Source organism: Odontesthes bonariensis, chromosome 17 (assembly GCF_027942865.1).
Source record: "Odontesthes bonariensis isolate fOdoBon6 chromosome 17, fOdoBon6.hap1, whole genome shotgun sequence".
NCBI classification, from domain to species: domain Eukaryota; kingdom Metazoa; phylum Chordata; class Actinopteri; order Atheriniformes; family Atherinopsidae; genus Odontesthes; species Odontesthes bonariensis.
The window spans coordinates 20656272-20680335 of NC_134522.1; the positions used below are offsets into that span (position 1 = coordinate 20656272).

General features: G+C 42.1%; 2 protein-coding genes across 2 annotated transcripts; one reads left to right on the forward strand and one right to left on the reverse strand.

The window, feature by feature from the left end:
• Positions 1-129: 129 nt before the first annotated feature.
• Positions 130-11295, forward strand: hltf (helicase-like transcription factor). The gene is made up of 25 exons (XM_075448785.1): positions 130-270; positions 707-906; positions 1038-1204; positions 1488-1630; positions 1709-1794; positions 2310-2381; positions 2500-2691; positions 3678-3752; positions 3844-3904; positions 3981-4047; positions 4179-4246; positions 4383-4430; positions 4598-4708; positions 4832-4923; positions 5030-5173; positions 5461-5593; positions 6262-6397; positions 6785-6964; positions 7151-7266; positions 7780-7961; positions 8065-8187; positions 8697-8809; positions 9273-9453; positions 9975-10055; positions 10240-11295. Exons 2-25 carry the CDS (start codon positions 709-711, stop codon positions 10381-10383), a joined length of 2913 nt encoding a protein of 970 aa, XP_075304900.1. The 5' UTR covers positions 130-270; positions 707-708; the 3' UTR covers positions 10384-11295.
• Positions 11288-22779, reverse strand: gyg1a (glycogenin 1a). Its single transcript, XM_075448786.1, has 7 exons — positions 22638-22779; positions 19413-19548; positions 19152-19326; positions 18804-18966; positions 17191-17317; positions 15939-16170; positions 11288-13064 (listed from the first exon to the last, which is right to left on the reverse strand). Exons 1-7 carry the CDS (start codon positions 22777-22779, stop codon positions 12888-12890), a joined length of 1152 nt encoding a protein of 383 aa, XP_075304901.1. The 3' UTR covers positions 11288-12887.
• Positions 22780-24064: the final 1285 nt, after the last annotated feature.

The following is a 24064-nucleotide window of genomic DNA, read 5'->3' on the forward strand; positions in this document are numbered from 1 at the left end:
TTACATAAACATTATTATATAATAATTTTCTACTTTTTAGACAGCCAGAGAGGCGTAACAACGGCAGAGTAAGAGTGGTGAAGGTGATTTATTTTGAAGGTCTAAGACGGAAGCTCTTCACTCAGTGTAGTCGTAGGGATGTTGAATAAAGCACTCACTGCCGCTGCTTTATATAGGGGAAAGTAGCTCCAACATCAACAAAAGCAACGCCTCAAAACCTCCCAACTGCAGTCGTCTTAGAAAATAATGACCAGTGCCAAGTGGAACTAAGTATGATCATGTTGTTAAATTCAAATTAACAATACACTCTGGAATAATTAAATATGGACGAACAGCTAGCTAGCTAACCTCGTACCATCTCAAATTAGCTAACTAATGTTAAGATTTGTCAGTGTGGTTACTTATCTTTTCCGCGTTGTCAGTTAGCTTAGAGGGTAATTAGAGGGTTTATATATGTCATACGTTTGTGGGAAGAGACGGCGTGGCGGACATTTCATTTACTATTCAATAATCATTCAGTCTCCGTCTATAAACGCATTGTTTCTTGCATCCACTGTGTTTGTGTGTTATTAAAGTTACTTCTTGTTCTTACAACTTGGGAACCCTCACATATGTTTATTTGTCAGTTCAGGACGTACTCTACTGTGTGTATCCCATTGAAACACGTTTTTGAGTGGGTGTGTGTGTGTTTGTTTTCTGTCTCCAGGCATGTTTTCTCGCAGGTGGAGGTTCGGTTGGGACAGGTTCAGTGATGTGGACCTCTTCGCTGACCGCCATGAGACAAACGCAGAGACTCTCTCTCAGGCCATCAGAACTGCTACCTCTCAGGAGCCGGATGCTGATGGCAGTGTGCCGTTTGGCCACCTGCGGGGCACTGTGGTTGGCCTCAGATATTACACAGGGGTGGTGAGGATCAGTCAGATGTTTCTGTTTCTCTGGTGTACACATTTCAAAGAGGACGCTTAACACCTATTGGCACATGGTGCAGATATACACATGGAAGACTTGTAATTATTGGTGTTGTGCTCTCTGGACAGGTGAACCGTGGGGAGATGATCGGTTTAGTGCGGGAGCCCCATAATCAGTATGACCGCAACGCAGTGATGGTCGCAAATGTTTATGGCAACCAGGTGGGACACATCAAGAAGGAGCTGGCAGCAGCTATGGCCTATGTCATGGACAACAATTTGGCCAAAGTGGAGGGGTGAGTTGTGACTGGCTTTTCATGTTCATTTTCAACAAAAAATTAAAAATAAAAGCATCCTCCTCCAATAGAAAATCCCACTCCAATAGCAGTGACCCTACAGGGCTGCTTTTACAGCTTACGTCTGTTTTTGTCATTATTTGATCAAACTATTCTCTCCTATTTCATATTCCTACCGCTGTCGTTCAGAGTAGCCCTTGAACTCACGTGCTCAGTGATTGCAGTTGGTTAAAACTGAACAGTTGTGGGCTTATGAGAACTTTGATACACGTCCCATTGTCAGGGTTGTGCACTCGGGGACCAATAACTCATTCACCATGCCAGTCATGCTGTCTTTCTGGGGGAAAGAAGAGAACAAAAAGGCAGTCAATGAATACATGACACGTCGAGGATACAAACTGAACACGGATGGAAGCGGACCAACAGGTATACCTACAAACACACCCAGCTTTCTGATCTCCGCTTCTGTTTACTGATGGAAAACCTTTGCTTGTGCTCTCTCAGGTACGAATCTGAAATCGCAAGGCAGCGCGGGCGCTCAAGCATTTTCATCCAAAAAAGGTGTGACCATTCCACTAACTGCAGAGGAGGTAATTAGATGTAAAGTGCAAAAGTGTGGCAAATAGATTATACGGGATTTAGTGCAATGTTTTGCAATTTGAAGCCAAGATGGCATATTTAGATTTGTTTTAGTCTGCTTAGAAAAATCACAGTATAACCAGATTATGGTTTAAGATCCTGTCCTAAAAAGGACTCAGCTGTTGTAGTTGAGCTAAATAAACTTAGACATGTAATTGTTATTGTTTTGTTTTTGTTTTTTATTTTGAAGCAAAAAGAGGGAGATCCAAATAATTAATTGGATTTAGTTCAGTTTCAGATCTTAACTGTATCTAAAAGCATTCATAAAGCAAGAATTTCCTGAGTAGGATGTGAAGTTAAATGTTGTCCAGAAAGAACACATCACTGTTAAAACAAAGGTTTAGTTCTCGAAAAATGGGTTGTTTGTATACAAATGCTGTTCACGCTAAATGCTCACTCTTAAATCTTATGAAGCGACGATGCGTTTGCAACACTGTGCAATTTTCTATTTATCCTCTCCTTCCAGCTGAAGAATGCATTTGATAACCTGTTTGAAGGTTTGATGGAGAGCAAAGATGGTGAGAAAGAAGCAGCTGAAGTAAGTATTCAGTGTTTGTTTTTGCAAAAGCGGTCACGCCTCTTACAAAGCGTGCGCTACTTGCTGTCAACGTCTTACCGCAGCTTTGATGTGAACATCCAGCCGTCTTTCTCTGCAGTCTGTGGCTACTCCCCTCCTGCCTCACCAGAAGCAAGCGCTGTCCTGGATGTGTGCTCGTGAAAATAAATCTGCGCTGCCACCATTCTGGGAGAAGAGAGGCGAGTTGTACTACAACAGCCTCACGTGTTTCTCTGCCAAAGAAATACCAGAGAGGGTCCGTGGGGGAATACTGGCTGATGATATGGGAATGGTGAGTTACACAGAGGTTTATTTGTAAAGTTCCACATGAATTAAAAAACGTCCATTAGAACTAAGAGGGTGAGGCTAGTCAAATGCACTCCCATTAGTTTAGTGTGAACATGTCTATTAAAGCAGTTTTTTAGGTATGGAGCATGTTAATGCGATTACCAAGGAGGAAAGACATCAGCAGTGATCTTAGAGAAGCAATTGTTGCTGCCCAAAAATCTGGTTATAAGGCCATTTCCAAACTATGTGGAGTCCATCGCTCTACAGTGAGAAAAATGATTCACAAATGGAAAACATTCAGGACGATTGCAAATCTTCCCAGTAGTGTACGCCCAGCAAGAACACCTCAAGGTTACAGAGCAACTGCAGAAAATCCCAAGAGCTAAACAGAATAGTTCCGTATCATGACAGTAGTTGCGTGAATTGTCGGATTTCTTAGTCGAAAATCATTGCCCATCCATGGGCGGAAATGGTCCGGTCGAAGTCCAGACCTCATCCTGATTGAAATGCTGTGGTGGGACCTTAAGAGACCAATGCTGCAAACCTCAATGAACTGAAACAGCGATGTAGAGGAGAGTGGGTCATAATTCCTCCAACAACCGTGTGAGAGACTGACATTCAGAAAACAATGACTTCAACTTATTGCTGCTAAAGATGTTCTACAAGCTATTGAATCATATTAAGACCTGGCAGGGACCAGAGGATTTAAAAAAAAAAAAAAAAAGTCCTGACACCTAAAACCTTCAAACTGAAAGCGGCCATAATTTCTGTTTTACACGATTCTACGGTTTATAGAATGCATTTACTCTACACTGCATTTTGCTATCCTTATCACTGTTTATAGAAAATGATATGAAGAACCTGGGTGTGCAGCAATCAACTGTCAGTCATGTGATGAAACGCTGTGCCCAATGAATAAGAGATGAGATTAAACTGCACTTATTGATCTGAGCAGAATCGATGCCTGAGTGAATATTAATTGTCTTTCAGGGTAAAACTCTGACGACAATCGCTCTGATCCTCACCAACTTTCACAAAGGAAAGCCACTGCCTGTGGAGAAATGCGTAAGCAGCCCTGTTGTGTCCCTTTCACTCATTTTGCGACGAGAGACTAATAACTTCAACCGTTACACGGTGTTTGCTAACATGTGTGCAGGAGGAGCAGTTTTCAACCAGCAAAGCTAAACCTAAACTTCAGGAGGCCGCCAAAGCAGAGGGTACTTTCCTATTCAGTTTATTTACTGCTGCAGATTTACTGTTTTTGCCCTGAGCCTTCATTTTTTTTTGTTTCAGGAAGCAGCAGTGGAGGTGACGGAGCGGGAGCGAAAGATGCAGCCGGCGGCTCTCGATGCTCAAATCTGTAAGCATCTTCTTGTGTCCTCTGCCATTTTCTTTAGTTTCACCTTTTTTTTGCTGTGTGTTTTAGCCCTGCAACCGCGGTTTATTATAGTTTCATCTAACATAAAACTGATGTGTTTCTGTGGCTGTCAGTCCCAAGGAGGAGGGGATCTGTGTTGATCCAGCAGATGTGCTGGAGGTAGCAGAAGAAAAACAGAAAAGTAGGAATTGATTCCCGCACAATTCACCTTTTATCTTTTAAATGTCTTGCACACAGTCTATGTTTACGGTTTTTTTTGTTTAAATCTTCTGTTTTTTTGGCTTACATACATTTTGACCTGATTTTTCTACCTCCAGGTACAAAAAAAGAGAAGATGAAACCCATCAAACGAAAACCCAGTAAAGGTGCCAGCCCAGAAATCATTGTACTTGTGAACTAAGGCACTAGCTACGCTCTTCTTAGACAGAACAAAAAGACCTTTGAATGATTGGACACAACATATCATGGTAATATACTGTCCTAATCAGCATAAGTTATTAATTTATTCTTTATGGGTCTGCTTGCTGCACAGAAGTCCCAGTGTTTTTTGAGGATCTGGATTTTGCCGCAGCACTGAGCAGCACAACATCAGACACGGGCCCAAAGAAGAAGAAAACTACTGAGAAGGCCAATCTCAAACAGAGTGAGTTCATTCAGTAACAGTTGTTGTGATAAGCTGTCCTTAAAAGTAAAAGGAAATTCAGTGACAGGAAGGTCGGAGTGTGTGTCGATATCACCTACACTTGTGAACCTTTTGTATGTGCAGGCGTGGAATCCTCCATCACTGAGCACACGGATGACTCATCGGCAAGATCAACTCTCATCATCTGTCCGCTCTCTGTGCTCAGCAACTGGCTGGTAGGAACACAGTCTTAAAAGGAATGTGTTAGCCACAATTAAACTAAAGGAGCTAGTGTGTGTCTGTAACTCTGACCCTGTCTTTTGTGTGTGTGTGTGTGCGCAGGACCAGTTTGAGCAGCATGTGCATGCTCACGTCAAGCTAAACGTCTATCTGTATTACGGTTCAGAGCGCAACAGAAGCAAGAAGTTTCTGTCCTCTCAGGATGTGGTGATCACCACGTACAACGTCCTCTCTGCTGACTTTGCGGTGAGTGGAGATCGGTCACACGTAAATCAGTGTGATCAAGGTCAAGCGAGATGTTCACACTTAAATAAAGAGTGGAGATAAACTGATGTGCGCAGTAGGTATTTAGATCGTCACAAACAACTAGCGGCTAATAAATGTGTCCTGAACCTGGGCTGTAAGTTTCAGAGATTGTTCTTATCTTTTTCCCCATTAAGACCAAATGCACATTAATACAAGTTTAAACGGCACCTTAGGACTTAATGTATTCATGACAAACGTGATAATATGCTACAATGATTCCCTTTTAGAATAAGAGTCCTTTACATGGGATCAACTGGCTGAGGGTGGTGCTGGATGAAGGACACATCGTAAGAAACCCAAACGCACAGATGAGTAAGGCCGTGCTTGAACTAAAAGCTCAGAGGCGCTGGATTCTTTCAGGTACACTACAAACCTTAATGCACTTACACAGCTCAACATTTAAGCAGCAGTACCCTTTGAAATATCAGTTCTGTATTTATAATGGCAGACATCGAGGGTAACATGACCATTTGTGTTACAGAAGCTCAGTCTTTTATTACACGTGCAGTATACTGGGCCCCGGAAATTAGCCACCTACCTGTGTTATGGCAGTACTCAAACTTAGCCATATGGTGACAAAATAAATCAGTTCACTTGTCTAAAGAAAATCCCCTCCGTGTCTTATGTGCTTCTCTCCATGTGGCCCAACATTTGCAGGTAAAACTAAATTGCTGACTTAACTGCGTACTTTTAAAACAAAGCACTCGGAAGCAACCACAAATGCTTCAAGTAGATTTTAACTTTAAGTCGCCGAAGATTTTCCTTTGGAGTCATTAACTTAGTCTTTAGCATTTTTTTTTTAAGTCATGTAAATGAAATTCTATTTCAATTTTTAATTGATTTTAATCTTAAACTCTTAGAGCATTTGGATCCCACATACTGATTTGATTGCTTTCCGCTGCATTTATTAAGAATACACCAGCAAACATCATCCGATGGAAATGCTGATTGGGATTGAATATTCTGGGGACGTAAAAGGGCTCACACACAGGTGTTAACATTTGTTGTGGATCATTACACCCGTTCAGGTACTCCCATTCAGAACAGCGTGAAGGATTTGTGGATGCTGCTGGCCTTTCTGCGTCTGAAACCTTTCGATGTGAGAGAATGGTGGAACAGAGTGATCCAGAGACCGGCCACACAAGGAGACAGGGCCGGCCTGCAGTGAGTGCTCACACAAGCAGTTCAATACTACACTGCCACAACGTACCAAAAATACTCTAGAGGGAGCCATTTGCAATAGAAAGACTGTGTGTGTGTGTGTGTGTGTGTGTGTGTGTGTGTGTGTGTGTGTGTGTGGAATTGTTGAGGTACAATCCCCCTCAGTGCCTTCTATGTAATATGTAGTGTAATGATGCTATTTTACTTTGTCTATGCAGTATATGTCTATTGTATTTCTCTACTAGAACTCTTTAAACTATTGTAGGCCTTTGGCAAATGAAGTGCTTCGTGAAAGCTTGTAATTTTGTGAAAGAATTTGTTATACCATCTCTCACCAGGCCTGTTTTTTTTTTATTAAAAAAAAAATCAAGCACTCGGTATTTTGTGCAGAAACCTTCAGACCTTGGTGAGGTGCATCACCCTGCGACGGACCAAGAGCAGCGAGGTGAATGGACGCCGACTGGTCTCGCTGCCCGAGAAGACGGTTTATGTGGAGCAAGTGGTGCTCAGTCAGCAGGAGAGGGAGGAGTATGAGCTGGCACGCAACGAGGGAAGAAGCGCCATTTGCAGGTACAACACGTGTCTGTGAACATGTGAAAAAGCACGTGCGAGGACAACAACTTTGCAAGATTACCAGATAAGTAGATGTATGGGAATATTTGTCACACTGCGGCTGACACGGTTCGATCTTATACGAAGAGTGTTGCATTGTTTTGTGCCGATTGTGCAAATGTGTGTTGATTTTTTTTTTTGTAGATATGTGGCTGAGGGGACCGTCTTGAGGAATTATGCTGACGTGCTCGTCATCCTCATGAGGCTCCGACAGCACTGCTGCCACCCTGATCTGCTGGCAAAAATGTCCTCCGAGTTAGGTAAAAGCTGCAAAGAATGCAAAGAGCGAAGTTTCTTAAACGGACTCGCTGTGCAACATTGTCCGTCGAGGGAGATTTTTAATAAGGATTATTTATTTCCCTGAAGGACAGTGTAATTTTCCTTTGCTCTGCTGTCTCTGTTGAGCCTTAACGCGTTGTCATGTGAACCGCAGCTCAACCAGGTAGTTGTTCTGCCAGTGTTGTATCTGTGTACCAACTGAACACGGGATTTTACTGATGAGAGCATTTCCTCAACACAGCCACAGTCCTTAGAGGAGCTCTAATAAGCCAAAATCAATTGAAAGCACATGAGTTTTGCATCTCTTTTGTAGCCCTTTGTGAGTTTAGTATGGTAATCGGAAGAAACTGTGCAGTGATTGCACCAACATCGTGCAGAATAGTCTGTTAATTACTGTTAAATACTGAAATCCTGTATTAAAATAGGGAGCGTAGATTTCTCGTCTGATTTGAATATTGTTTTTCCTACATCCTCCCCCTGGACCTCATCTATAGGCTCTGCAGCAACTCCAGCAGAGCTGCGGGAGCGTCTGATAGAAAAGCTGCGGTTGGTGTTGTCCAGCGGCTCTGACGAGGAGTGCTCTGTGTGTCTGGACTCGGTCCGTCTGCCCGTCATCACACACTGTGCCCACGTTTACTGCCAGCCCTGCATCGCCCAAGTCATCAGCACGGAGCAGGTACACGTGCTGTCCTCACCAACGACACGCAGCCACTGATTTAACTTTCATAAACCTTTCCATTATCCAAACTTTTCCATTTTTTTTCTGCCTGTTTGCTTAGGAAAAGGCCCGGTGTCCTCTCTGTCGAAGTGAGATTAAGACCAGTGAGCTGGTGGAGTTTCCACAGGAGGAGATGGAAGAAGAGAGCGGTAGGAACTCGGAGAGGTGGAGGACAAGCTCAAAGGTACTCGCTGCAAACACGAGGCTCAGCACTGCCCGTCGGTTAAAAATAGTGAAAACTCTCTACAGACCACTAAAATATGCAGAACACTCTGTTTTTAAACCATAAGAGGGGAAGTCCGGTTGAGGCACACATTGGAAAAATGTTCTGATGCAGACTCTTATTATTCTCGCATTATTCTGTCTACATATCATTTAGAAAATAAGAGAAAATAAACTGTATGTTTTAGATGGTACAATTTATTGATAATCTAAATTTAGTTTAATCATGTATGACCTTTAAAAAGATCGATAGAAGCCAAAGTGATCAACATTTAACTATTCGGTGGAGAATTATGTGTTCAGCTGCGCAATGATCATGAGTTCAGGCACACATTCCATGCTTTGGTCACAAGTATGACATATTTAAGATCATTTTAAGAATGTCTCCTCATCTCTAGCAAGATGGCAGTAATAGAAACTGACTTGACAAATGCGTTTGTCATCCTCTGACGTCGGTTTGTGTCGGCGCAGGTACAGGCGCTGATGGGAAACCTGCTCAGGCTGCGGTCGGACGACCCCAGCGTCAAGTATCTGGTGGTCTCTCAGTTCACACGCTTTCTCACCATCTTGGAGGCTCCGCTCAGGTAACGCCCACAAGCTCACACGCAAGAGACGTCTTTCTCTGTTTCGAGCTGAGAATACTGCTCAAACCATTCGTTCTGAATTAAATCATTTCAGCAGCTATGAAGCTTTGGGCACAGACAGAGAGTCTGTGTCTCAGTACAGGGACTGTGTTGTAGTTAAAGGGCAAAGATAACATCAAGCACTCAGAAACGGCAGGAGAACTGAAACTTGGTCTCGCATTCCCCAGTTATGATGAAAACAATGTCGACAGCCAAGGAGAGACATATTTAGATCAACAATACCAAGAGGTAGAGCTCAACAGAAAGAGGTTTAGGCGCACATGAAACCAAACATTCCGACAGAAGAGCACGATAACCTGTTCCAAAAGAGATGCGGCTGTTGAAAGCATCGACTGCGTGTGATTTTTCTGAAATTAGTTTATTAAATTGTATGTCATTTTCCCCCCTACTTCATCTTCACCAGAGAACACGGTTTCAGTTTTGTGCGTCTGGACGGCTCAATGAACCAAAAGAAGAGGACCCAGGTCATCCGGGAGTTTCAGAGCTCCGCAGCAGACAGCCCTGCCATCATGCTCCTGTCACTCAAAGCTGGAGGCGTGGGGCTCAACTTGACCGCCGCCTCTCACGTGTTCCTCATGGACCCTGTAAGTATATATCCAAGTAGCGACCAGATGGGTTCTTACATAGACCATCACGTCTGCACAAGCTCAACTGTTTATAGTTGGCCCCAGACATGCATGTTTTCCCTGATTGTTTATAGCATCCCCCCCCCCCCGTCAGGATTTGATTACTTAATATATTCTGATTTTATCAGGGATTAAGATGTCCTTTAGTATTTTGCGATTGAGGTGGGCCACGGCACCTCGTCTCTGCCAGCATCTTGAAGAATTCTTCCACACTTTTCCTCGGAGTGTGAAAGAAAGAAAGAGGGCGCACACGCTTCATTAGACCAAACATATGACATGCACGACGACTATGTGACTTTTGTTGAGGCCATCATCTAATTAATAAATTGATGAAGGATGATTTCCATCAGGGTCGGAGTGGCTCCCTACCCGGGATAAATCTGCTAGAGCAGATGAGATTCAAACAAAGAGTGAAGTCTAATCGTGGAAAGTTTTCAGATATATATTCACTTGTGACTAAATGAGTGTCTCTGTTTAAGGCGTGGAACCCAGCTACTGAGGAGCAGTGTATTGATCGTTGCCACCGTTTGGGCCAGAAGAGAAACGTTGTTGTCACCAAGGTTAGAAACCTGTAATATGTATTTGTACTCCAGTGGTATTACCTTTTAAGGAGCAGTTCATTCGTGTCTCATTGCTGGCAAGATAGCATAGCTCACTCTGCACTGTCAGTTGTACATTTTACATGAAGACTGAGTAACTGAAGGTGTTTGCACTCTGTGTCGTCCCTTGCATCTGTCGCTGCAGTTCATTGTGAAGGATTCAGTGGAGGAGAACATGGTGAAGATCCAGAGGCAGAAGCAGGACATGGTGGAGAAAGCCTTCGGCTCCACAAACACCGGCAGGAAAACCTCTCGTATCGATGACATCAGAGCTCTGATGGAGCTGTAGACGTCCAACGGTGGATCCGACACTTTTCAGGATGCACAACATAACATTTCAGATTTGCTCAGCTGCGATGTAAAGCCACTCATGTTTGTCTGGGTTTTTGATTTAAGGGAAGTTGTGTTTAAACATAGACATGGCTGATGTTTTTTTTTTTTTTTCCAAGTTGCTACCCTGCATTGTAAAGTGTGAAGAAGTGTCCACCTGTTGTGCAAGTTGTCAGTAAGCCAAGTTTAACATGTGACGATTTCCTTTTTCTTTATTTTTTTTTTCTACTCCACATTAAAGAAATGCAGACTGATGATCATTTTTGATACTGTAATTGACTTTGAAAACAGCTTAAAGGCGTTTTAGCACAGATAATCACATTTAAAAGAAAAAGATTTGACGACATGAGACACTGATTAGATCTGAACTGATTTGTCTGTAACTTTTTTTTAGTTGTCACAGCACAGCTGCAGCTAATGGGCTCAAACAGGACCTCCCCATACGGAATGTATTAATTTCACCAAGAAGGGAAAAATATATACATTTGCAGGTATCAGCCTTTATCAGTTTAAATTCAGGTAGTAACCAGATGAGACAAAGATGTCATTTATGCTCTCTGACACTGCCAAAATCTGAGCCCCTGTTTAAGAACAGTGTGATTGTACTTTAAACATTTTGGTGAAACTAACATGACTATCTCTACTACCTAAACACAACTGATGACATGTCTTCTGTAGTGGTCGTGCTATACCAGCCAGATGCAGGGTTTTTTTTTTGCTTAGAAAGCCTAAAAGGCCAACAGACTTTTTGTAAAAGTATATTCAGCTTCCATCTTAATTTCCTTCCTAGTGTCTTCATAGAGGTTATTTGAACTACTGTGGACTCATTTTTCCTCATTACTTGTACAGTATAATAAAACAAATGACAGAATGAGAGTTTTTTATTCTTAAACAGGATGTACAGTTAACAGCTGGGAGACGGATGAGCGTTACACGATGTTACTACAATTATCCACGTCCACACTTCAAATCTGTTTATGGGCTTCTCTATCGACTCCACCCGCCTCTTGTGGGAGTGTGGTTAATGGACGGAGGAGCGTGTTATAAGGTGCAGCAGGTTATACTTGTAACGGCACACAGGTGGAGTGAAGGAAAGGTGGAACTGAAACAGAAATTTGTCACCAGCAGCAGTTACAGTAAGTGAGTAAGTTTTGTAAACAGTGAACAGGCAATAAGGCAGCTGGTTACACTACAGAAGGGAAGTGCTGAAACGGGCCATGGCACAAATACTGATGAGTGGTGGAAACGTACATGCAAAGGCATGCGTACAAGACAACAGACGGACGTCTGGAGAGCGCACTAGTGTTCAGTCCCATATAAAATGACACACGAAACGGTCTACATCAGTTATGGACGTGGGCGGAAGCACTTCATTAAAGACCCCCGGTTTAACTGTGCCATACAAATAAAACAACACCAGACGTTACAGGGCAGAGGTCACAGGGGGCTGGGGTGTGTCCGAGGCACAGATGGGGATGCTGCTCTATGCACTCCTCTGAGGTGAAAACGGTCATTAAAGCGGGATTGTCGTTAATGACTGAAAAGGACGGCATGGTCTGCGAGAGGGAAGTGAGCAAGTGGCTGCATATCTGCTTTAAAGTGGTTTAGAGAGGGTTTTTAAATGGGGATTTATTGCAGATTAGGAGTTACGGAAAATAATTTAGTAACAGATGATTGCAGTCGCTGCCCGTTTCTGTTCAATTTTCCACAGGTTAGGGAGACTGAGGACTTCACTATCGGATTCATAAGAACAAGGCAGAGCAAGACATTTTTGGAAGCAGCTACACCAAGTTGTATTGTTGCCTAGAGTTTAACGAGAAGAGGGCACAACTAACCCAAAAACCAACAAAGCAGCACATGAACAGTTCAGTCTTTCATTCTTACAAACATCTAGGGATAAACGTTGGCGTTTTTTTTTTTGTTTGTTTCTTTGAGTTGTCACTGTGTCATGTTAATGTGTCTATTGATTGTTGCACACTGCCACAACATGTTAAAGTTTAAAAACAGAATTCTCATTTATAAGCTCCGGGTTTTGTGCAGATTAATCAAACTAGATAAAACACTTTGTAAGAAATGTTTTAGAGGCGCTTGTATGTGGTCTTTGGCATCTTTGAACGGAGCCAATCTTGCTGCTTTCTGCACCTCTTTATAACCTCAGAGCTTCATATATTGCTTTAGGATTGGCTCAAATCATTTTCTTCTCATACGACTCTTAGCAAGACAACAATACAACCTAAAATGTCAAACTTTTCCTTCAAACAGGGCAAGTGAAGGGTGGAATGCATGGGAACATTGTTAAACTTTTACTCTCGACACAGCAACGGGATGCAGAGAGTGAAAGTTTCACGCAGGCATTCAGCAAGCCATCTGCTCATCAAGCCCCTGTGTTTGAGTGGCGGTGAACCGTGCGCCCCACCCTCACAGAGCTTCAGCTGGTGTCCATCACGCTCCCTGAGCAACCCGCTACTTTAGAAAGGAGTCTAGTTTTCGCTTGATGTTGGCGAAGGAATCGTCACCCAAGTAGTCTATCTGGCCAGCTTCCCAGCGCTGCTTCCTCTCCTCTGATGAAATCCCCTGGGAGGGAGGAGGAGGAGGAGGAGCCGCCTGTGGCTGCTCTTTCACGTCCACGTGGAATTGATCCTGTGTTACAGAGAGAGAATGAATGTGTCATTTAAAGAAACCTTCAGATGGAACAGCCTCCCTGCTGTTCCCTTCCCTCACAACACATTCAGTACGTGCAGGTTTTTCCAACCGTCATGGTACAAATATCAGATTTTAGAACACGTTCATAGCAGATGATTCTAAGATACGGTTAACGTAGAAACAAACTGAAAAAAGGTAGTGCAATATATATATATATATATATATATATATATATATGCACACATACATAAATACAGTAGGTCTCAAGCATCAAAGTCACACTGGTCTATAAACCTTTGATGATTATCCTGCCAACTAGTTGAGATGTACGAATATCAAGCTCTTGTGAGTACATCTTAAAGGGATAGTTCGCCTCTTTTTGACATGAAGCTGTATGACATCCCATATTAGCAATATCATTTATGAGCATTGACTTACCCCCTACTGCGTCCTGTGAGCCGAGTTCCGGCCTCGTTTTGGTGTTGACGAAGGTAGTCTGGCTAGTTGGCTGGGGTCACAAAAATAAAGCGTTTTGCTTCTCAAAACAATATGTGTTCAAAAGAGTAATACATTTGCATCACAAAATCGTTCTACAGGAAAAAGTCAGACCTCACAATTGCTTGGCGCTATTTTTTCTCCCTTCGTATCACTATGTGCTGCCTGTTATGGGGTTTACTGCTCGGAAGCAGGGGACTGCTCGGTCTGCACGGTCTACATAGCACACAGTGATACGAAGCGATTGTGAGGTCTGACTTTTTCCTGGAGAACTATTTTGTGAAGCAAATATTACTCTTTTGAACGCATATTGTTTTGAGAAGCAAAACCCTTTATTATTTTTTTTAAACCCCAGCCAACTAGCCAGACTACATTCGTCAACACCAAAACGAGGCTGGAACTCGGCTCACAGGACGCAGCGGGGGGTAAGTCAATGTTCATAAATGATATTGCTAATATGGGAGGTCATACCGCTTCATGTCAAAAAGAGGCGAACTATCCCTTTAGTGTTTTCAGTAAAGGTGTCAAACTTTTGACCGACACTGCAGACATGACAAATCCTTTGGGGATGGGAGATAAAAATCCAAAACACTAATTCCTACAGGGTATGCATGCAGTGGTTCTGTTATGTTGTAGGGGGCAGCTAAGGGTGGGTTTCATCTGCAGCTCTGTAAAGGTTATCCCAGAAATTGACAGCATTTCCTCAAAAGTATCTTTTCAATCGGAAAGGCCATGACTTGGAATATATTTTTTGCTCTACCCCAACAGGCTTGGGAAAGATTTGTTTTTTTACCAACTGGCTCCGACTGTTGATCTAATTTGTTAAAGCTAGCCCCAGAAAGATGCTGAATTAAATAGTTCTGTTCAATTATTTGTATTAGCATGCTTTTTTTTTTCCCTCTCCCTTTTCCTTATTTTTTTCCCCAGATAGTGCCTGCCTCTCTCCAAACATTTTGCACCATCGATCTCCCACCTGGTTCAGTGAAGCAAACGATCACGCCATTTGAAACGATTCAACTTCACTATTCAGTCTCTTTCAGGTCAACACTGCTCCCGTCCATAGGGGCATGAGGGGTTTACTGATGGGCAGAATGAGTAGGAAAAAAAAAAATAATCGTACGAATCATATTCTGTGACCTCTGCAGTCACAGTAGATCAACCGAATTGAAAACATTTGGAGATCTAGGATAGACGTCTTCTACGGAGCTTTCAAAGCATTAAATAAGCAAATATCTTTTGTATGAATGTTGTTCCATTTGTCCAGAAAAAGACCCACAGACTTGTAGAAAGGAGCACCGCAGCTGTTCTGGCAGCATATTTTAGCACATGTTTAATCGCTCATCGACTGCACATGCAAGCTAAATATTTCTCCTAAAGCTGAACTTCGAGGCTGCACTCAGCTCGGCACCTTGGTTTTGTCTAGATTAGAATTACTGTGCAAGAAACATTGCTTGATAAGGTCATTCCTCTCATTCCAAGACAGATTGCTTAATGGTGTCATCTTTAATGTCGCTACATCGAGAATTCTGTTAAGTAATTGTGGCATAATGCTACTTTTATCAGTCGTGTTTATCCCCACGCTACTTGAGTGTTACATCGAATTGACAATTACAAAAATTAACAAAAAAAAAAAAAAAAAAAATAGATAAGAATAAACAGAACGTAGATTATCCTGAGCCGATGGGAAAAAAAAAGAAGATACTTTCTTCTCGTGCTTGCTCGTCTAAACTTGTAAGTGTGACACAACATGGCTGCTAGAAAAAGCTGTGGGTTTTTGGCAGCCATCTGTCATGTGACTAAGAACTATTTCACTACATTGATGTTACCACAGACTGCATGGAAACTTCCTGCTGCTCTGAGGGGTTGCATAGATGCTGAAGCCCTGCATGGTTCCCTGATGACAGTAAATTATTCATCCAGTGATGACACTGCTGAGAGGGACGACAAAACCAGCAGCAGAAGCAAAACCGACTTTTGGCAAGTGGACTGGTGCTGAGGAATGTGGAACAAATCAACTTTTACTTGTTCCTCTGACAACTGCTGGCATTTTATTCATTGATTTCATTTTTATTTTTTTCTCTCCAAGAGCTGGAAAACAATTTTAGGGCTTCAATGTGGTACTTTCCCCTACTGGTAACTACACACCGTGACAGATTGCAGGCTTAAAATACACAAGAGAAGGAGAGGCACCCAGCAATTAGGTGTTTTGACACAGTTGGGACGTAACGATTATGCAACATGCTACAACAGATAAACACTTTCACAGCAGTCCTCGTAAATTTTTCGTGTCGAGCATATCCGCCGCAGCCCCACCCGGCTCTCCTCTTTCACACACACAAACACAATCCAACACAACAAACCGCTACGATCACCTACATCACTGCTCGGGTCTACGAAGCCACTGTGGAAGGGAGAGTCCCCGAAGGCCTTCTGCAGTAAAGGCAGCACAGATTTGGCGTACAGCTGCCACCACATCAGCAGGTAGTCGGGGTGCAGCTGGTCAGGCATCAGAGAATGACCTCTGACCTCACCTCTCTGAGCATCGTAAGAGTAGTTCCATGGCTTCACTTTCCCCAGGAAGTGCACCACCTTTGCATCGTGGCCGTACCTGCAAAAAAAACCCCCAAAAAAACCAAGTTGAGGGCAGAATGGCAAAGAGAAGAGAGGGAGAAACAAGAAACATAGGGGGTTATGTACCATAACGGACAATTTAGTGATTTATGAACACGTTCTTCCACCAAAAAATAATTAACAGGATTTTGTCATTCGTGTAGGCTGCTGCTGCTTAACTTAATTACCATTTGAAACGTAGTGACGTCTGCCTGTCGTTTGAGCAAGTGTATGCACAATGGTTAGCAAGAAAGTGACTCTAAAAGGCACTGTTAACATTATAAAAGGGTGCATTTTAAAAACCAACATCTTTTCATAATCCTAACCCAGTAGCTTTGTTGCATAAATCTAAACAAACATTGAGTACAAAAGTATACAAATATGATCAAACTGGATGGGGGAAGAAAAAAATAAATAAATAAATAAATAAATAAATAAATAAATATCAATACTTCCACAAAAGGTCTCAAACCCAGACAGCTGGGTGAAAGTCCTGTGACGGAAACTTGCAATTTTGCCTGCAAGCAGCAGTCATTAGTGAAAATGTAACTCATTCGAACTATGTAAACATGTAGGACTTACAGTTTGAGTACCAAAGCTGACTGCTGTCTGCCTTTTTGTTATTTATTTTTTTTTTTTAAATTCAAAATTCTTTTTGGTTCAATCTGACATCTACAGTTAAATTTACCAGTACAAAGACATTATAAGTTAACTGAACATTAACCACTTGCATCACTTCATTGCACCTTCATTTTCAGTTTCCATTCATACTTTAATACTGAAACAAACCTCTCAAAAAGACACATACAGTGCAGATTTACTGTGGCAGAAGTTTGTTCTCTTCAGTCACTCTTCAATGCACACACCCTTTGAACTGACCTTAGACTGGCTTAGGGCTCCAAAAAACCCCAAACAAACAAAAAACAAAAAAAACAAAAAAAAACACGTTTGACAAGGAAAGCTACAGAAACAGCTGAATACGACAAAGGGACTATGGACCAGATGTGTGAGTACTGACTGTTTGAAAGCTGGCAGGTAAGAGTAGATGGCGATGCTGCTGAGGTTGTAGATGAAGGGAAGGTGCTTGGAAATATCTGCCGTCGCCCAGGTGTTAAAGAAACTGTTGAGAACTCCCTGATCGCCACCTGTAGAAACACACAGACACTCGTAAAAATTTCAGAGATCCTGGCTGCATTTCATTTAGCTTCATATAAAAAAAAAAAAAAACAACATCTAAAACCTTAAAATATACAAATACGCATTCCAGTTTGTAAGAATGACAGTTTCCCTGTTGCGTGACAAGAACCAAAACAAGCTCATTGATCAAATCATCTCATTGGGCTTTGTTAAAAATCCTTCTTATCCTTTCATTTCAGCAACACTCGTCCTGATGCAACTGCTCCCCTCTCAAGTGTTGACATACAGTCTTAGCACACCGCATAACATGCTGCACATGAATGATCGACACTTCAAAGACATTCTGTACATTCGCGCAAGACTGTCCTTTCTAACATGTAAAAATAGATGCTGAAAAGAAGCGATGATACCGCATGTGTGTGATGATGCTTCAAAAAGTACATAACATGTAGTGAAACAGAACCCCGTGGAAGGAGACCAGTCAACACATCACAAATGCGTGACCTTGAAGTGAAATATTATTTATTATATATCTACGCAGTTGTGGCTCATGTTTACACTATCCGGTCACAGCAAGAGCTTTTTAGCAGAAGCAGATTGTAATCTCATATTTACAACCTGTACCGCTCTACTTTAGGAGTAGAGAGACAGTCCTGTTAGGTTTCTGGAACCATAGTGAGGCAAGGCAAGCTTTACTTCCTCTAATGTTCCCACAAAATGCCAACTACAAAAGGCAATGTATGTATGCCAGTTTGAAAGTCTTTTATAATCATGGACCACATGGGGGAGATCGTTTTAATTGCGGTAGCTGAATCAGGTCGACTGAGGTGATGCAAAGTCACACACAGTCGAGTTGGAGCAGCCTTTCACTCGTCTAGAGTCCAGTAATGGCTTCCAGGTTTGAGTTTGCAGTTTTTGACCCGTTTGAACTGGGACCCAGTAAAATGAGAGACATTTAGCGACAATGGAACATGTCTGGTGACCAGAATTTGCCACAAAATACAGACCATAAAACACACACACACAGGGCAGAAAATATGCACACACATTACTTTTACAAAGTATATAAAGTCATGCATAGATTCTGTTTTTTTTTTTAATAAATATCAGTTATGGAGAAACGATACGCATGTACAAAAACCTGACTTCCACACCGATTTTTAGCCACGAATGGATCCGAGAGTTATCTCACAACAGCAGAGTGTATTCAGAAGTATGCCAACTTTAGACTGATTTCAAGACTTGATAATGTCGGCGACAGCTTAAGCCCAATTGTAAATGAAACTAAACAAATTTGGATTTTCATTCTTCTTAAAAACTGCTAAGAAGCAAGACAACATGCAAGTATGATTCAATTTCGTATGAATTGTATCAAGCGATACAAATATTAAAGTTCTAAAAAATATTGCTGTTTTTTTTTTTTTTTTTTTTTTTTAATCTGTGTACTAATTCTTATAAATAACTTCTGGGTTTGATCTGTCTCCCAACACTCACCGTCAAAGCTGCCATTTTCACCACAGAACGTCAGCAGCTGTTCGTGCGTCTCATTGGACGGTCTGAAGACAAACACCCCAGAGTTGAAACAATCTGGCCAACCAGGATCTGGAGCTGCAGATAGCTCCTCCCTCTCAAAGAGTTCGTCTATGTTGGACAGCACCTGCATACATAAAAAAAAATAATAATAAATTAAAAAAAATTATGCTACTTACTTCCTCAGACGTTTTTAGAATGATCTGTGTAAAAAAAAAAAAATAATACAGCAAACAGTCTGAGGCAAAAAATATGTTACTCTTTATTCCGACACCAGTTATTCTGCACGGTGTGGTCAGGTTTGAGTCTCACCAGTGTGTCTGCATCCATGAACACACACTTGCTGTATTGTGTGAGCGTCCAGCAGTGCAGTTTGGTGAACGTTACACCCAAGTCGGGCCTCTTCATCAAGGAAAGATGAGCCGAATCTCCCGAATCCATCACATTCACCACACGTACCTCATCGAAAAGGGAGCGGAGTGCCTCTCTGCAACACAGAAAGTGGGGCTTGGATTCGCGTAAATGCTGGACACGGTGAATTGCCTTTTAAAAGGCTAAAGAGTTGCGAGTTACCTGCAAGGCTCTGCAACATGAGGTCCTATGAGTGCCACCAGTTTCTTGGTTGTGTTGTGGTTTCGCAGCGACTGGCCGAGGACCATCGCTCCCCTGGCATAGCTGTCATTTGTGGCCAGAGTTACAAAAGCTTGGTCTGCTTGGGAAAAAAATAAAAATAACAGTCATTAGCCACATGACAAGCATGTATTATCATAAATGTCATAACTTTGTCTTGTTTGTCAAACTGTTTCAGTCACAGGCAAAGACAAAAATAAATACATAAATTGACCTGCTCTTCAAAGTCACTTCATAGCTTTAAATAGGGATGCATCATATTTAATTACTGCATTTTTATACTGAAGCGATCAGATGTCTTGTAGGGCAAACATACAAAGCAGTAACCAAACAAATCTTTCAAATTCTAAACTCCCTTTAAAAACTGAGATACAACCCAACCTTGTCATTTCAAGCACCATAACAGCAAGCAAGCACTAGTCATGGTGGCCAATGATGGCACATTTTTTAAAAGTGCTTCTGTGTGGTTGCTTTTGTTGGCTGATCACTTTTTTTTAGGGCACTTTAGCCTACTGTTTTGCCTGCTAAAGTAACGGATTACCTATTAATCATGCTGGAGTTTAAGATAAGCAAATCCACACCAGGTAGGTAAAGATCAAACGTCCGCAGCTTTCACCTCTTCAAAACACACAGCTCTGTTTGACCATTTACACTTACGATCAAAAGTGAATCAAATTTAGTGTACTTCACATTGTAACCTTGAGGCTCAAGCCATTTAAGCCTCCAAATTCAGATTAGAACCAATTTACATAAATTCATTCTTCCAAAATAGACGTGAATCAACCACCCCCCTTGACTCTCTTGTAGGCCTATTTTGTGACGCTCAGTGTCAGATGGGCTCACACTGCACACATAAACCACAGCAGAGGGCGAGTCATGTTGTTGTGCCACTCAAAGCAGGCCTCAAGCCAACAGGGGGGCGTTTATCAAGCTCAACGCTTCAGTTGTTGGGGGCTTCTGGGAAACCCGATCCGTGTCGTATTGTCGCGCGGTCGCTAGGGTCCGATTCAAAGAACTATAAATCGACTATCAAAAGGCCAGAGTGCGAGAGTAAGACCCTATTTGCCAACCAGGCAGGGCAGAAAGCATGTGCTGAGCTCCCACAGTTATATCCATGGCTACAAAAGCCCCGTGACCACCTCCAAGTGGAGATAAGATAAACACACTGGCATAAGCGTTTAAATTACATTTGTGTCATCTTAACATTTCCTGAAGAGAGATCATATACAAAATAAAAAAAACAAAAAAAAAAAAACATAATTTACCGAGTCATGTATATTGAATTTAAAAACCTTATCTAGGCATCAGTTTTATAACGTAAAATGCATAAAACTACTTTTATCCACATGCACTGAACATTTAATTGTAGCTTTAGCCGCGCTGTCAAACATATTAGCATATTAATATCAGTGCAGCACAAATGGCTAAACTCTAGAGGCCTTTTATAGTGCTGAGAGTAAAAAAGAAAAACTAAAATAGGAGGCCATGCAAAGTGGCACGTCCACACTATGAAATGACTTTGTCAAGTTCTTAAAACAAACACACTACCTAGGAAGTTAATAGGTCTTCTCTGAAAATAAAAGCATGTATCAACGATTAAAAAATAAAAATAACATTTTTTTTTTATTTGTTGGGAAAAAGCCACAAACGGCAAGATTTACATGTCTTACGCCCCCGACTTAAGTTTTAGTATGTGTGTTGTTGTTTTTTTTGTCTTTCCCTAAAGACTCACTTTCATAACATAGGAGTTCTGAGGGACCTCAAGGTCAAACTGATCTTACAGTTTTTGTTTTTTTCCCCACTGCGCTTGTAAAAGTAACATGTCAGCAGTCAGCAATCTTTTCATAGCTTTACTGACCTTTTTGGCTTTTTGGTGAAACTACTTGCAAAATTCACAAGTCAGAAAACAGTGGAAAAAGGCTCATGAATGACCAGTATCAATACATATTACATTTATCTGGTGAGTTAGTCTGTAAATATGTTCAAACCCCCCCCCCCCCCGAGGGCATAGACATGTGACATGTGAGAGTGTCCTATGGTGTCTGGCACCATGACCATTGATCCGACCCTTTTGGAGGCCTTTTGAAGTTTGGAGGCCACGTCAGAGCCTTGGGCTCTTTGTTGTGTTAACGGACGTGGGAGAAATAAAACCGTCAAACCACACAAAACCGCCTCAAGCGAAGTAGTAATGCAAGAATGGTTTGCCATTTGTTTCCTGGCTTTAACTCATGTCTGTACTTGGCAGCAAATATGCAACCACAGTGATTGCAGGTGATATTCGGCCTCTCTGCTGATCATCAGTTTGGCAACCTGAGTCATTTCCCGTTGCCAACTTTGTAAAAAAAAAAAAATTCCATTTCAACTTCACTTACCTTAGCAATGGGCACATCACTCAAACCACAACATTACCAGAGAGCAAAGTTTCTATTACAGTTGAGTGTGTGATGGTTAATGATGGTGTGAGTGTTGCTAAACTACACTCAACCATACATATCCAACAGAGTGTGCCTAAATGTGTTTTTTTTTTTTTAGGTTTTTGAGCTTTGCCCTAGCCCTCACTTATTGTAACCCACGTCAAAGCTGGCTTGGAACATTTGGGCCCCATCAGGTCAATACTGCACATGTCATGACCTGCAGGCCGCGACGGAGCCTTTCAACACCTGCCAGTGTCCTACCTGAGCAAAAGTGTCCAAAGTTGTTCAGATCAGCAGCAAATTGGTCTGCTATCTGGATTGGAATTAGACTGAAGACTGAACTCGTGTTAGACTTATATATTATATATACTTATAATATTTCAAGCGCCTTGTTAATTGGTTGACCGAATGTCTTGGGCATTTTATTTCTGAATTTGAGACCGGATTTGCTGCTTTTGATTATCGTCAGGCAGCCTGAAAGGCACCAAACCGCTGCAGCAGCTCATTACATCAAGCATCACAACCTGTCAAAACGAACCCGTGAAGTAAGCGCATTATCGAGGGAACCTACTAGCTTGGTCTAAGCCCACATGAGCGGACCAGGAGTTGCGGCAGGTGTTCTCGGAAGCGATGAATAAATGCGCGATATTTCTGGGGTGATAGAGACAGTTTCGCGCAGCTCCGGTCCGGAGAAGCCGTGTTCCGGTGCCGTTACGGCGGCCGCGAGAGTCGACTGAGCTTATTTGGGTCTTACCCGACATGGTGCGCTGAGGAGAGTCCACCCGAGGGTCGGGGGTGGAGATGGGGCAGCTGGACGGTTTGCACTGCGAAGGGCAGAGGCGTAGCAGCTGGGAGCAGTCCGACACAGGAATTAAAGCCCACATTTTCCGGGTCATGTGACCACTGACAGCGACACGCCCCCTGCGACTGTGTCTCTCAGTATCAAACTTTATTCGTTAGGATTAAAGTAACAAATACAAATGACACAAAACGTTCAGTTTTATGGAGGAGACACGAAAGGCCAGAGACCAGTGTAAAAGTACAGGAACGTTAACATTTTTCTACCCAGGAAAAGTGTTCATAAGGAAACAACACTTTGGCACGCTTTTAAAGTCGTGGCCATGTTTAACTGATCACAACATCAGAGGTGACGGGGATAAAATATTAGCAAATTAACTTTAAAGTCATACTTCACTTGTTGATATTCAGAAAATCATCATCATTATTGTTATTATTTTTGTGTGTATTGCAAGTGTTCTAAAATCATATGGTTGGAGAAAAAAGAGTGCACATTTGGGGCCTATGATGAATTTATAACGCTGGAGAGTGTTACATGGGCATGACTAAACCAAAAGGTCATGATCTGGGGCTAACCTGGGCAAGCTTTGACATGGGCTGCAGCAAGCCCCCCCCCCCCCAAAAAAAAAATAAAACCAGATCTGGGCCACATCTGCTGGATATGTGTCTGATCAAGTCCTGACAACCACACTCACCTTGAGTCGACCACGTCATTCAAGGCCGTCTGCGGGAACATAGGAAAAGTGCAGATGTGGGCCAAATTTGGGTTGGAAATAGATAGATGAGAAGCTCATGGTTGGATGCAAGACTGAGTCAGCACTGCCTCAGAGTGGTCATGTGTCCACATTACAGCTAAATTAAGTCGGATCAAAACTAACTAACAATTACTAAAGAAGTTTAACAGAAAACATTTGACTCTAATCTGTTTTATTACAATACCTACTTATAATATTGCATGTTGATTTGAATGAATACCAGCCAGTATAGACTTTATTCTGCCAGTTCTGATGAAATGTGGTCAGTGGCTGAAGTAAACATCGGATCAGATGTAAAAGCAGCCTATGTTTTTAAGCCGTATGTTCCCAAAATCTGTGGAAATAGTAGATGTAATATCATTTTTCGGGCCCTGTATGTAAATTCACACTGTTAGGATGAATACATTTGTTGCACTTTTAAGTGTAATGAATATATTTTTGCACATGTGCTTGTGGGTCCCATGAATAATGCAGAATGTTGATGAGAAAGTCTCAATGAACAAGAACTGATCCTGGTTCAGGGTTCACAGCTAGAACAGCCTTTCCATCAGCACGCTGAAAGAAGGATGCTTGCCTGAGAGCAGCAGTGAGGAAGAGAGAGTAATTGGAGATCACTTTGGGGTCATGG